Consider the following 12,872-nt stretch of genomic DNA (forward strand, 5'->3'; position numbering starts at 1 on the left):
TTGTCAAGTTTCGTTTCCCTGACTTCGGTTGGTTTTGTCTGGTTCACTGGCGGTCTTCTTGCATTATGGATTCATGGGCAGCACATCATTATGGAGCATTAGGTCAGTACAGTATCAGTACGTATCAGTAATAATCATCGTAAGAATAATAGGCGTGTTCATTAGTTCGTTCATAGTTATGGAACTCGGCCGAACACAATCATATCGAGATTTGCCTGTTAAGGAGTTTTGTTTAAAACATAAGTATTCATGTTTCTAGGTCCAGAACTTTGGGCTATAAATCTCTCAACCTAATAAAATTGAACACCCCTTCACTTCCTTAGGGACTGTATTTTGCAAAATGTCTTCGCAGTGGGTGCCTGCGCCATAAGTGTGTTTCAGATTTCTGGATCCATGGGTTAAGGTTATGCGTCGATGAGTGAAGACACATTAAGATTTCATTTGTGAATCCATAGTCACACTCTACTAAACATTTCTTAACATCTCTATCATTTTATAAATATTGTGTGATTACATGATTTTTCTTACTTCTCCAAAGATTTTCTTTCATTTGGTTGTTTTTAAGTGTCTCTACTACCTCTAGTTAAACGTAACGGTAGGGTTTAAATGATGGATTTATGAAATATGGTACATTAATTTCGTTCTCAAATATCGAAACTAGGACCTTCAGCTTAGTAGCACATCACACTAACCAATTCGCCACAGAGCTGAAAAACTGGATTTTGAATAAGCTTTACTTGTACTTACATTCGCTAGGTCCCTGGTTCGACTACTCTAGATCACCTGCTTGATCGATGAAATTAATAATTAAACTCCTTTTTCAAAATGTGAAATATTTGAATGTGGTTAAATGAAAATTTGAATAATAATAAATACAAGTAAATAATTAGTACTACATGGAATTTCTACAAATAATTTTCCTTTCGCATATTTATTATTAATAAAAAGGATGAGCATTTTTACTCGTTTCATGCCTTCCGTTTTATAAATTAGTCTTCAGACGCTTCACACTAGTTTAAATCCACATAAATGCCATTACAGTAAACTACAAAACAAACTACATCCGCTTGACATGTAGTTGAAAGCGAGATCCTTAAAAATAATCCACAGGTCACTGTCAGTGTGTTTATCATCTATAAGTTATGGTGATTGTCAAAAACATCAACTGAACGCTTTTGTTGATGACTGGCTTATTGAACATTCGGAAACTTTGTGCAGTAATCGGTTCAATATTCTCTAGCTTAGAGCGTGTTTTGAGCATCCATGAGACATCAATATATATATATATATATATCTTGTTTCCGTCGTCAATCTATCTCCTTTAAAGTCACTTTAGTTATCGCTAAGGTGAGCTTTAGCTCCTTTTTAATAATTTGGTTTGTAACCGTGAGAATAGATAAGCAGTTAAAGTAATTTCATGGCAAATTCTGAAGCGTTTTACATCACGCCGTTTCTGCTGCTGCAACGTTTGAAGCCACTCCATTGCAGCTAATGCAGCGTTTGAAGTCGACCCACTGCAGCTGCTTCAGATTTTGAATTCACCCCATTGCAGCTGCTGCAGCGCTTGAAGTCGGTTTGAAGTCGCCCCATTGCAGGTGCTGCAGCGTTTGAAGTCGCCCCATTCAAGGTGCTGCAGCGTTTGAAGTCGCCCCATTGCAGGTGCTGCAGCGTTTGAAGTCGCCCCATTGCAGCTGCTGCAGCGTTTGAAGTCGCCCGGTTCCATCTGCTCCAGCGTTTGAAGTTGCCCCATTGCAGCTGCTGCAGCGTTTAAAGTCGCCCCACTGCAGCTGCTTCAGATTTTGAATTCACCCCATTGCAGCTGCTGCAGCGTTTGAAGTCGCCCCATTGCAGGTGCTGCAGCGTTTGAAGTCGCTCCATTGCAGCTGCTGCAGCGTTTGAAGTCGCCCGGTTCCATCTGCTGCAGCGTTTGAAGTTGCCCCATTGCAGCTGCTGCAGCGTTTAAAGTCGCCCCATTGCAGCTGCTACAGCGTTTGAAGTCGCCGCATTGCAGCTGCTGCAGCGTTTAAAGTCGTCCCATTGCAGCTGCTGCAGCGCTTGAAGTCGCACCATTGCAGCTGCTGCAGCGCTTGAAGTCGCCTTATTGTAGCTGCTGCAGCGTTTGAAATTGCCCCATCTCAGCTGTTGCAGCGTTTGAAGTCGCCCCATTGCAGCTACTGCAACGTTTGATGTTGCCCCATTGTAGCTGCTGCAGAATTTGAAATTGCCCCATGGCAGCTGCTGCAGCGTTTGAAGTCGCCCCATTGCAGGTGCTGCAGCGTTTGAAGTCACCCCATTGCAGCTGCTGAAGCGTTTGAAGTCGCCCGGTTTCATCTGCTGCAGCGTTTAAAGTCGCCGCATTGCAGCTGCTGCAGCGTTTAAAGTCGCCCCATCGCAGCTGCTGCAGCGTTTGAAGTCGCCCAATTGCAGGTGCTGCAGCGTTTGAAGTCGCCCCATTGCAGGTGCTGCAGCGTTTGAAGTCGCCCCATTGCAGCTGCTGCAGCGTTTAAAGTCGCCCCATCGCAGCTGCTGCAGCGTTTGAAGTCGCCCGGTTTCATCTGCTGCAGCGTTTGAAGTCGCCCGGTTCCATCTGCTGCAGTGATTGAAGTCTCCCCATTGCAGGTGCTGCAGCGTTTGAAGTCGCCCCTTTGCAGCTGCTACAGCGTTTAAAGTCGTCCCATTTCAGCTGCTGAAGCGTTTGAAGTCGCCCGGTTTCATCTGCTGCAGCGTTTAAAGTCGCCGCATTGCAGCTGCTGCAGCGTTTAAAGTCGCCCCATCGCAGCTGCTGCAGCGTTTGAAGTCGCCCATTTGCAGGTGCTGCAGCGTTTGAAGTCTCCCCATCGCAGCTACTGCAGCGTTTGAAGTCGCCCAATTGCAGGTGCTGCAGCGTTTGAAGTCGCCCCATTGCAGCTGCTGCAGCGTTTAAAGTCACCCCATCGCAGCTGCTGCAGCGTTTGATGTTGCCCCATTGCAGGTGCTGCAGCGTTTGAAGTCTCCCCATTGCAGGTGCTGCAGCGCTTGAAGTCGCCGCATTGCAGCTGCTGCAGCGCTCGAAGTCGCCGCATTGCAGCTGCTGCAGCGCTCGAAGTCGTCCCATTGCAGCTGTTGCAGCGCTCTAAGTCGCTCCATTACAGCTGCTGCACCGTTTGAAGTCATCGCAGTTTATTGTCTGCAGCAGTTGAAGCAGTTCCATAGCCACTAGGTTTTGCCACACACAGTAATGGTAAAACACTTGAATGATTGTTGCTACTTATCAAAGAGTGCACTTTGAAAATGAGTTGACAAATCTATGTAGATTCTGGAAGATTCAGATGCTTTATAAAATTAAAACAAAAAAATAAATCCACGTAAGTTTAACACAGCTTTATTCAATGTATGGAGCATGGTGGTACACTTTTGTGGCACTGTACAGTTATTCACTTACTGTCAAGAATAAAGTGTCCTTCATTAGCCCTTGCTCCAAACTCTGGACTTCTTGAGAATTCAGGACACTAAACACTGAATATTCATTATTGTTGGAAACAATGTAACAGTTATTGTTGTTAGTAGCGTCTATATTAAATTGCTCCACCTCTGGTGTACGATTCTTAACAATGGTCACTAGTTGCCTTCAAGTATAAAATCAATATTCTTCTTTAAAAGTTTCTTGAGTGTTATTATAATTCAACATCGCTTACAAAATATGATTCCGTAAAGAAGTTTTTCACCAAAATTTGAAGTTACATGCACAATATTTAATCACAATTACTTTTACACACACTGGTGTTATAAAACAATAACATTCATACACTGCAGTTAAAATAAAATTAATAGAGGAAAACATCTGAATTGTAAGTAGTCTCTTCTCATATACATTCATCCGTTACATATGTACCACAGAAAGTTTCTCGTAATATCACATATAAAAGGTACACAAAGTACAAATAAATTTGTCCAAAAATGAAATTCCTGTCAGATTTGTTTTAAAAACGTCAGTTTTAAATATCAACAATAAAAAAAATATTCATTACAGTATTAAATAAAAGTAGTACTGATGTACTCGTTCATTATTACAAGGACTTTTTACACCACTTTCTGTTTTAATTTAAAGTTACAATTTTGATTCCTGTATTGTTGACGTAACTGTCACACACATTCACATTGAACAAAAGAGATTCACTTTTCATATTGAATGTCCGAACTCATAACAAAAGACATTTCCAAAATATGTTCTTGCACAAAAATTTACAATATATAAAATGAATGAATATTCAGTACTGTTACTCACCTCTTAAATATTTTATTATGGAATAATTCTTAGGTAATCTGCACATTATTTATTATTGAAATTCAGTTATGAATACAAATCTGCAAGATTATTACATTATGTGTTGAGAATATCCTGTTTTCATTCGTGAATAGACAGTCAGCTTGAAACTGAACACAGGCCATAATAATAAGAATAAGATAACGCCATGCTGGAATTGAAAAGTTGCTCACGATTTTATAAGAAAATTCTAACTGCAATGAAATGATTACAATAGTTCACTTTTTAAATACAAGAGGTCGCTCGCTGTTTTTGAAAGAAATATTTCTCCACGAGTAGGCACGATATCCGCATATTTCCAATTACTACAGTAGTAATTACAATATCTGAATATTCTCCTTTTTTATACAAAATAAGAAAGTACACGTATTACTATTATAAATTGCATGGGCGGATGTTCTTTTTAACATGTGTCCTACTTAAAAAAAAAGTTTGTTTTTAAGTACGAATCCAGAAATCAATCACACGTCATGTAACAAGTTTCGAGAAATAACACTAGTTAGTTGAACATGTTTACAGAGAAAACTAGCTTAATTATTCTTCAAGCATTCAATCACAAACATTCACTCATTCGTGCGCTCATGTACATGTATCCTTTGTATGCATCATTTCCAGTCTGTCCAAAGGATACGTCACTTAATTATTGTTTGTTCACCATCAGCATCATTATTAAAAAAATTAATTCACTGACTCACATTATATTTTAGTAATTGCTATATGGAAACACAAGGAATATTAGTTTTTATGTTTGTCTGCCACAAACAAAATGACTTTTCGATTATGTTGATCAACACAGAGAAACAGATGCATAATTGTATGTTTGAAATTCAAAAGTATATTTTTGTTTCCCCTTTGTGCAAAATTTAGTTAAATATACACGCAATTTGAAAATCGCCTTTGTAATTTATGTTGAAATTTTGATTTTCCGAGCTGTGAGAACAGCAAAAATATATACGAAGAAATTGTTTAGGTTAAATTCTACGGGCAAATAGAAGAGGGATCTCGTAATGAGAATCTGTTGTCATTCTCGACTCAATCCAAAATGCCTCAGCTTTGAAGAAAATGGAATCAATGTGTTTTTATTCCTTTTTTAACAATCTTTATATTGTGTAATGGCCATTCTTACAAAGCTGTCACTTACGACATAAAAATAATCCAACACTTTTTTTCGTTCTTCCATTTTCTTCTCAAGAAAACCAATCAATGAAGTTCCACTATGAGGCGGACATGGGAAGGATCCATCTGATATCTCTTCACACCGTAGAGGAACCCAAACTTATACAAGGAAAAATCCATAACTCCTCGCAATCGCGACTTCACGCCATGATTCGGAACTAAGGGTAACTTAAGGACTGTGAACGACTTGTTTACGTCATTAGAAACTTAAGCTGGCATTGGCATAGTCCTGCGAAGAGGACAAGTTTATAGCTCACGTAATGGCGGTGGAAGTAAACGGCCCTACATTCATTAGTTCTAAGATTAGTATTTACAAAGATAGGAGAAAAGTTAAAATTATACTATTTCCTGCAATATTCACCACATTCCATGTATGTTTACTATGTTCTCATCTTATTTGTTGTGCTCAATAATTTTTCTCTACACATCATTGTAATTTTGTTACCCATCGCCTATTCATTCATTCCTTAATCTCTTCTGTTACCACACTCGTCTCATTCTGCTTCAGTTTACATGCTGCACCATTTAATTTATTTATTCCTGAACAATTGCAGCAATCGATTTATTTCGGAGATTTCATGTACTCTATGTTGGAATTTTTCACAGCTTTACACTAAACTATTGTTGTGGCAAGTTATTTTTGATGAATTAAGGTTTCCTTTGTAAGTTAAAGTAAGTGTGGTATTCTAACTGAATATAATTGATAAATTTATTTTTCAGAAAACTAATAACATCCGCTTGTCGTAAAAATATGGGACGAGACCCCACTTTTTACATGCTTCTCCCTGGACAAATACAGCAGGAAGCACAAAGGGGGAGGGAAGGGAAGGGTTTCTTCTTGGTGCACCTTTTAAAATAGTGAGAGCCCCAGATACGTGAGAAGATAAAATTTAACAATGACAAGAACCACCTCCGTTCTAAAATTACTGTGCTTGCCACTGGTTTGATTTATAGCTAAATCGTGAATATGAAGATGATTAATGAAGTGAATGATAGCACAAACCATAAATAAAGACTGTTATTTCGAAGTAAGAATCCATGTCTTGGAAAGGCATTTTGATGTCATTTTTATTACAAATTTTAAGTTATGATGGTGTTAAATTACATACAATTTGAGTATTAAAACATTGAGACAAGCAACGATTATTTTAACTCGAAATATTCTGCGTCTGCTGCAGTGGAAATTAGCCATTTGAATTCAAGCAATGTGAATTTTAGCGACTTTTTTGTCAGCAAGGCTAGCAAATGGCGTTATAACTTATTGTCTTCTGAAAAGAGTAACATTAGATGGAATCGTTGTTTACAATTACGAAGCTAAAAGCTTCCTTGCGGGGATACGTACCTGCGTGTCAGCGTGTCAGAACGTTCGCAATTGCGTTTCTGTGTGTGCGATCGCGCGCGCGAGGCGATTTTGTATGCATTTACGTCACAACTCGGGGGAGGGTAGGAAATTTGCACCTGTCAGTCTGTCGATCAACGTCACTCAAAAAATGGAGTCGACAAAATGGCAGACAATGCTCGGTCCAGATGAATATAATCACAATGACAACGATGATGATATTTGAAAAGAAGGAAAGTAAGAGGAATCCTAGCTTCGACGATGATGATGGTGATGCTTAACTATACACAGCTCTCCTGTTGGCTATTCATAAGAGGAGTCCTTACAGTCACAATCTCCCGTTGGGGGAGGGAGGGATCTAGTCCCGGTGTTCCTCTCCTGTTGTGGTCTATTTGCGCATATATCGTTGGCTCTTCCTTCCTTGTTGGCGTCACGACGGTCTCAACAATAGGCGGTCGCGCCAAACACAACTCGGCGTAGGTCACTTCTTCTGCCTATAAGGGAGAAAAAAGCGAATTACGTCGCAGTAAGACATGTAAGGTACTTCTAGCATCCACATACACACATATCTCTATTATTGTTCAGGTGTCAACATTACCTTTTACATTGATGAAACTGTATAGGAAAACTACTGGCAAAAACGATAAAGATGATGTGGTCAACACTAGTCTGGCCGCATTCATCTCCAAGTACACATTCGTTACAGGCTGGGTGAATCCCAGAGCAACTTTTAATCATAGACGAGGTCGGAATAATCTGCACCTTTGATCACCCAAAGCATGAATTGAACCTGGGTCTCCCGTATGGTAGCCAGACGCCCTACCGACTGTACCACCACTGCTCCATTCACTGATGTGCTATTTGACTTTTTTTTTTTTCTTTCTTCATGAAAGACGTCTGATCCTAAACATACCAGAAGAGAATGTTTGGGCTGGAAAGTGTTTATCTAGATTTACTTGATTAGTGAGGGCTGTTCCACAGAGGGTGTCCGTTCCTCTGCCACCCCCCTTTCTGGTGCCGTGAAGGAACAGATTGTCACTTATTCAACAATTACCTTGTGCAAGTGAAATGCGGACCACTTCAAAAGCTATAACACCTTGTCCTGCGCAGTGAGCGCTGCTGCAAGTGGCTGGTTTTCCCCTCCATGCACTCGCTTCCCCTCTCGCGCGTGCATTGGTCGAGCCCTCTCGAGTCACTACTTGCGCAGAGACTTGTTTTCGTTTTCTTGCTCCAGAGATTCCCGGGACAGGGGATAGTATCAATTACTTGGCCATGTGCTACTACGAAACACTACTACTGGCGCGAAAAATAATAAATTGCTTGAATGCAATCAGAGTTTGTCAAATGTAAGAACAAATGTGTAGCTTCTTGTCAATGAAGTCCGAAGAGAATACTACGTTTCTTTCATTACCTTACATGGTAGGTAAAGTGTCAGTTCGTAGAGTGTTGCGCGTTACATATGTCTCAGGATCAAATTGTTGATTCACATTCAAATTCTACCAGCAATATTGTCTTGTACTAAACAGCACTTTTTATCGTGTGTGTACAACAAGAAATTGAATCAAAATACGCATCCTTATAAGCAGGCAACCATTAACACTCAAGTATTGTATACCTTACAAGGATATAATTCAATATTTACAATAATGGGAAAGGGAAGTATAGTGCCATTTTCAGTTGGTATAATGCGAAGAATACTCGGCGTCTATTGCACGATAACTTGCACTTGTTTTCCCAATAACAATATTACACACCGTGCTACGACACCAGGGGCCCCAGGTTTGAATCCCGGCCTGGGCGTGGGTGTTCTTTGTGAGTGTCCCTTCATCAAATTCATCATATCATCGCTCATCCTCGTCGCGATTAGTCAGAAGCGGTACAAAACCCACATTAAATCACAAAAATCAAATCCAATGTGTAATGTTGATGTAAACACGTGGTCTTTACTTACATTCTAAAACCAAGAAGGTAATTCTATTTCTGTAGAACCATGATGCTGGGATCATAAAAATAACAATATTTTGAATCGGTCTGTTATTTTAAAAGAATTTCTGCGCATGCGCCTGTTATAAAGACCACAAAATTCCATTTAGGTTTAATTTTCCTAAACAAATAACTCTTTACAAATTTTTGCACTGGGTATTGCATAATCAAATCAGCAACATCAAAGATACGCATGCTTTTGAGCCTGTGCTAAGTTAACGTCAATGAAAGATATGGGAACTATGAGAAAAGTTGTGAGGGTGTTTGAGGGGTTAAAATGTGGAAAATTGGGTAAGAGGTCTTCCTCCCATCCCTTGTTTGTTCTGTACACATGGAATGAAATATGTTTTATAAAGGGAGGAGCCACGGTAGAGAGAGCAAGAGAGATACAGAAATAACATATTTTCCTCATGTCCCGTTAACAAAGCTCCCTCGAGGGATGAAAAAAGCCAGGATGAAAACCGTGCAAAGACGCGGCATTTTCTCATGGGGAATTCCCGCATGCTGTTTTCCACCAGACGGTGCTGCCATCTGTCTTCATTACCCTTCGCGGTGACCTCCTCACAAAAATGAAGAAAGTTCTTTTTTTTTTAATATATATGTGTGTGTTTGCGTGCCTGTGTTTATGTGTTCGAGAGAGAGAACGTTTCTGCAACTTGGTTCATATTATCTACCTTTCGTTCAGTAGCCTAGTGAGGATATAATTTGATAGGGACTCAACCTCAATCATAACACAGTCTACAACAAAAATTCATAAATTATTAAAAAAAAAAAAAAAAACTTTGGTTGAGCGGTGTACTGGCTCAGTCAGTGAAGTCTACTAGCGTTCATATTACATACCTGCGTTCTAAGGAGTCGGGATACAGGCTAAAACAAACAATCCTAAATCTTTGTTTTGAAAATTGTTTAAAGACAACAATGGTAATAGGGGGTGATTTTGTGTGAGAGGTGTATTTACCGCTTTCATTTGAAAATTTTAATTTTCTAGAAATTGCGGAGGGAATTGTAACCCATCAGCTCCTCCTGTAGTGATTCTCCAAACTGAATGCAAAATTAACTGTTCCAATATGCTACTGCTAATATGCATCTTGGTAGATAATTTCAGTTCCATCGTGTGGATGGAAAGGAATAATTTTGTTTTAATCCTATAAACGTTTCATTTGCCCTTCTTGCCATAGACTAAATATCTAGAAATTTATTTGGAAAATAAACTAAAAATCGGAAATTTTATTTGCACTGTACTGAAGGAATTACAAATAAACAAATATTAAATAAAAATAATAAATAAATAAAAATTAGGATACTTTTCTTTCACTCAGAAAATTGATCTTACTAAACTATGGTTTACATGTCGTAACAATTTAAAGGAAACCTCTTTTTCCTTATGAAAACTTGGTTACTATTTTCTGGTCAATAGTTATTATATATTGTGCTTTCTACTAAACTATACAACGGCAGTTAAATATGTCAATTTTCCATTCTCTTGTTTTAAGTACTATCGAATACAATAGCACAAATTATGATCAACAGAGATTGCTTGGAACAGAAGCCCCTTTACTAGGAGCTGGAAAGCTCTTAGATGAATTCATGTCTATGTAGGTATTGTGACGACGTAGGACAGGCTTGGTCAACCCACCGTATTTGTGAATGATTGATTGAAACCGGGACACGTATTTGTGACAGAGTTCTCATATTCATGTATGGAGTTAGAGCGATAAGTGGGCACTGTTGCCTTGTAACAGGAACGGAAACAGGGACAGAACGAGGCAGGAGGCTTTGTCGGATGCGTTCGCGTAATGTGAAACTTCTGATTATCTGATTCGTGAGTAACAGTGCAATGTGACATTCAAATAATTGCAGAAGGAACAGGAGGTGGTTCCGTGAAAGGGTCGTCTTAATCCAAAGTGTTTTTCCCCCTCTGAACAAACGTTCTTCCTCCACTCGTGGTCTGCTGGCCTTGAGGTGCAGCAAGCAGGCAGGAAGTTCGCACAGCACGGAACGCTCGCTCACTTCCACAAGTGTAAGTAAGTTGATCAAGGCTATCGTAGGACTCAAATAAAGCACAGAATGAACCTACGTCCCTTTTGTGAGCTGATCTAGGTTACTTAGTAAAATCTTTTGTCAGGACGCTAGCAAGATATTACATGAATAATGTGAAACAAAAATTTTCATTTTAGAAAAGTTAATTCTGTTATTTCTCATGTACGCATATTCGTGAACTTGCATACAAGTTCTCTCAATATTTTTCACAAAATGTTGCCTTCGCTTCTTTTATATATTTGCCGGGGCTGTAAGCCCACTAGTTTCCTCCTTCGGTACCCCCTTGCCAACAGTAAGCTAAGGCTTTGGTTTGAGTTTGAGTTGGTGTTTTAAGTCCACTTTATGCACAGTAAGGCTAATCGGGACTGGACCTACAGTTTTAAAGTGGGATCCGAACCACTTGTGCCTCCACCGGGTATCGAACCCGGGACCCCTCGATTATAAGGTAATGACGCTACCACTGCGCCATGGGGGAGGCAGTAAGCTAAGGCGTATAAGGATGCAAATGAAAAGAGGTTGATTGTGCATGCGAGTTTTTGCAAGTACATCTCCCCTCTCTCCCTTTGCCTATTCCATATCGTAGCATATTCCGTCGGTACGGGTAGAATCTTGTCCAAACGTGTCGGAACCTGCTCCTAGATTTTGTTGAGGAAAGTGGTTTCTAACACAGGAAGCTGCTTGGCTTCCCTTGAGCCAGGTGAACGAAGGTCGCAGCTACAGGTACAAAAGATAGGATCTTTTGATTGCTACCGCCGGGTGAGAGAAATCGCTAAGAGAGAGAGCCGCTACTGTTACCGAATGGTGTAAGTCATCCCTTATCCATAACCTGCCGCCATTCTCAGTCAGAAGTGTTGGGTTTTAAAACATGAATCATGCCATTTAATTATTAATTTAGTACCTCACGTCTGGCCCTTTTAGGGCCATCGCAGCCAGCGAGTATTGTAGTTAAGGGTGAATTACAACACTAATGGTTCGATCCCAAGTTCCACAGGGTGAAATGCTGCGATATAACCTGGTACCAATTTTTAGTCTCTTTTATGGACACCCAGTATGTAGAAAATAAACTCTATGGAAGAAAATGTACACGTACCGAGTGAATGTTGTACCTATTGTAGTTTTTGAAATTTTCGTAAATATCTCCATTTCTTGTTACATTATTTTTACCCGTATGATCGTCATAGGGTAAATCTGTCGTTTGGTTGTTTAGGCAGAGAGCTTGGGATGCCGACACCAGTTGATAATCAGAATCTGAAACGAAGAAAAGTTATTGATACACTATACGTTTCAAAAATTAATCAACAAATCAAAATAAGTATGGAATATAAGACTGCAAAATCATTCGCCAATTTAATAAATAACTGCACCAAATTCAATAAATTATAATGTTTATTTACATAATACAAATCTTGCATGAAAGTACTATTTATACTGTATGTACATTTAAACGAAATAAGTATATGCTAATAAGTTAATGCTCACGTGTTAAATTTCATTGGAAACATTGGTACCAAGTCAACTTACTTTCCGACCATCCTCTCAAAGTTTGCTGCATTTAAGTACAATTTTTTATCAACCAAAATGTTTGTTTACTGAAATGTAATTAGATAAAATATAAAAGAACTAAAGATAAGAACTAAAGAACTAAAGATAAGAAAATATTGTCATAAAAGCTCTCCATCTTAACACCACCCCTGTCCTCGAGAGCTACTGCTCTTATCCCCTTTTCGCATATTGTACTTTCCTCCTTGCAGATGCTCACATGAGAAGGAGAAGCTCACCTTTGTTGCAGGGTATTACATCGGGATTTTTGTCATCCTTCTCATACATATCCTCCACTCCGGATCTCAAAGGAATTGTGGCCTTTTCTTTGAGGGAATGATCCCCACGAACAGGGCTTCTATGAGCGCGCATGCGCAGAGCAGCAACCACCGCCATGGCAACCAGCAGAAGCGCCGTGACAACCCCTATCAGGATTCCTAAAACGGGAGTGAGCTCGAATGGAACGGGAGTTCCTGAAAATAAGATAAGAAA

The 12,872-nt window shown here is 39.5% G+C and overlaps 1 protein-coding gene across 1 annotated transcript in view; it reads right to left on the reverse strand.

Moving 5' to 3' along the window:
* Window positions 1-6,431: 6,431 nt before the first annotated feature.
* Window positions 6,432-12,872, reverse strand: part of LOC145985612 (protein turtle homolog A-like) — an 836,473-nt gene continuing 830,032 nt past the window's right edge. Inside the window, exons 11-13 of the mRNA XM_083119681.1 lie at window positions 12,620-12,853; window positions 11,932-12,089; window positions 6,432-7,312 (exon numbers count right to left, since the gene is read on the reverse strand). Of these exons, the coding sequence (XP_082975807.1) occupies window positions 7,100-7,312; window positions 11,932-12,089; window positions 12,620-12,853 (605 nt within the window). The 3' untranslated portion in view covers window positions 6,432-7,099. The remainder of the gene's footprint in view (window positions 7,313-11,931; window positions 12,090-12,619; window positions 12,854-12,872) is intronic.

The sequence above is a fragment of the Lepisma saccharinum genome, chromosome 3 (genome assembly GCF_977018435.1).
Source record: "Lepisma saccharinum chromosome 3, izLepSacc3.1, whole genome shotgun sequence".
Classification (NCBI taxonomy): domain Eukaryota; kingdom Metazoa; phylum Arthropoda; class Insecta; order Zygentoma; family Lepismatidae; genus Lepisma; species Lepisma saccharinum.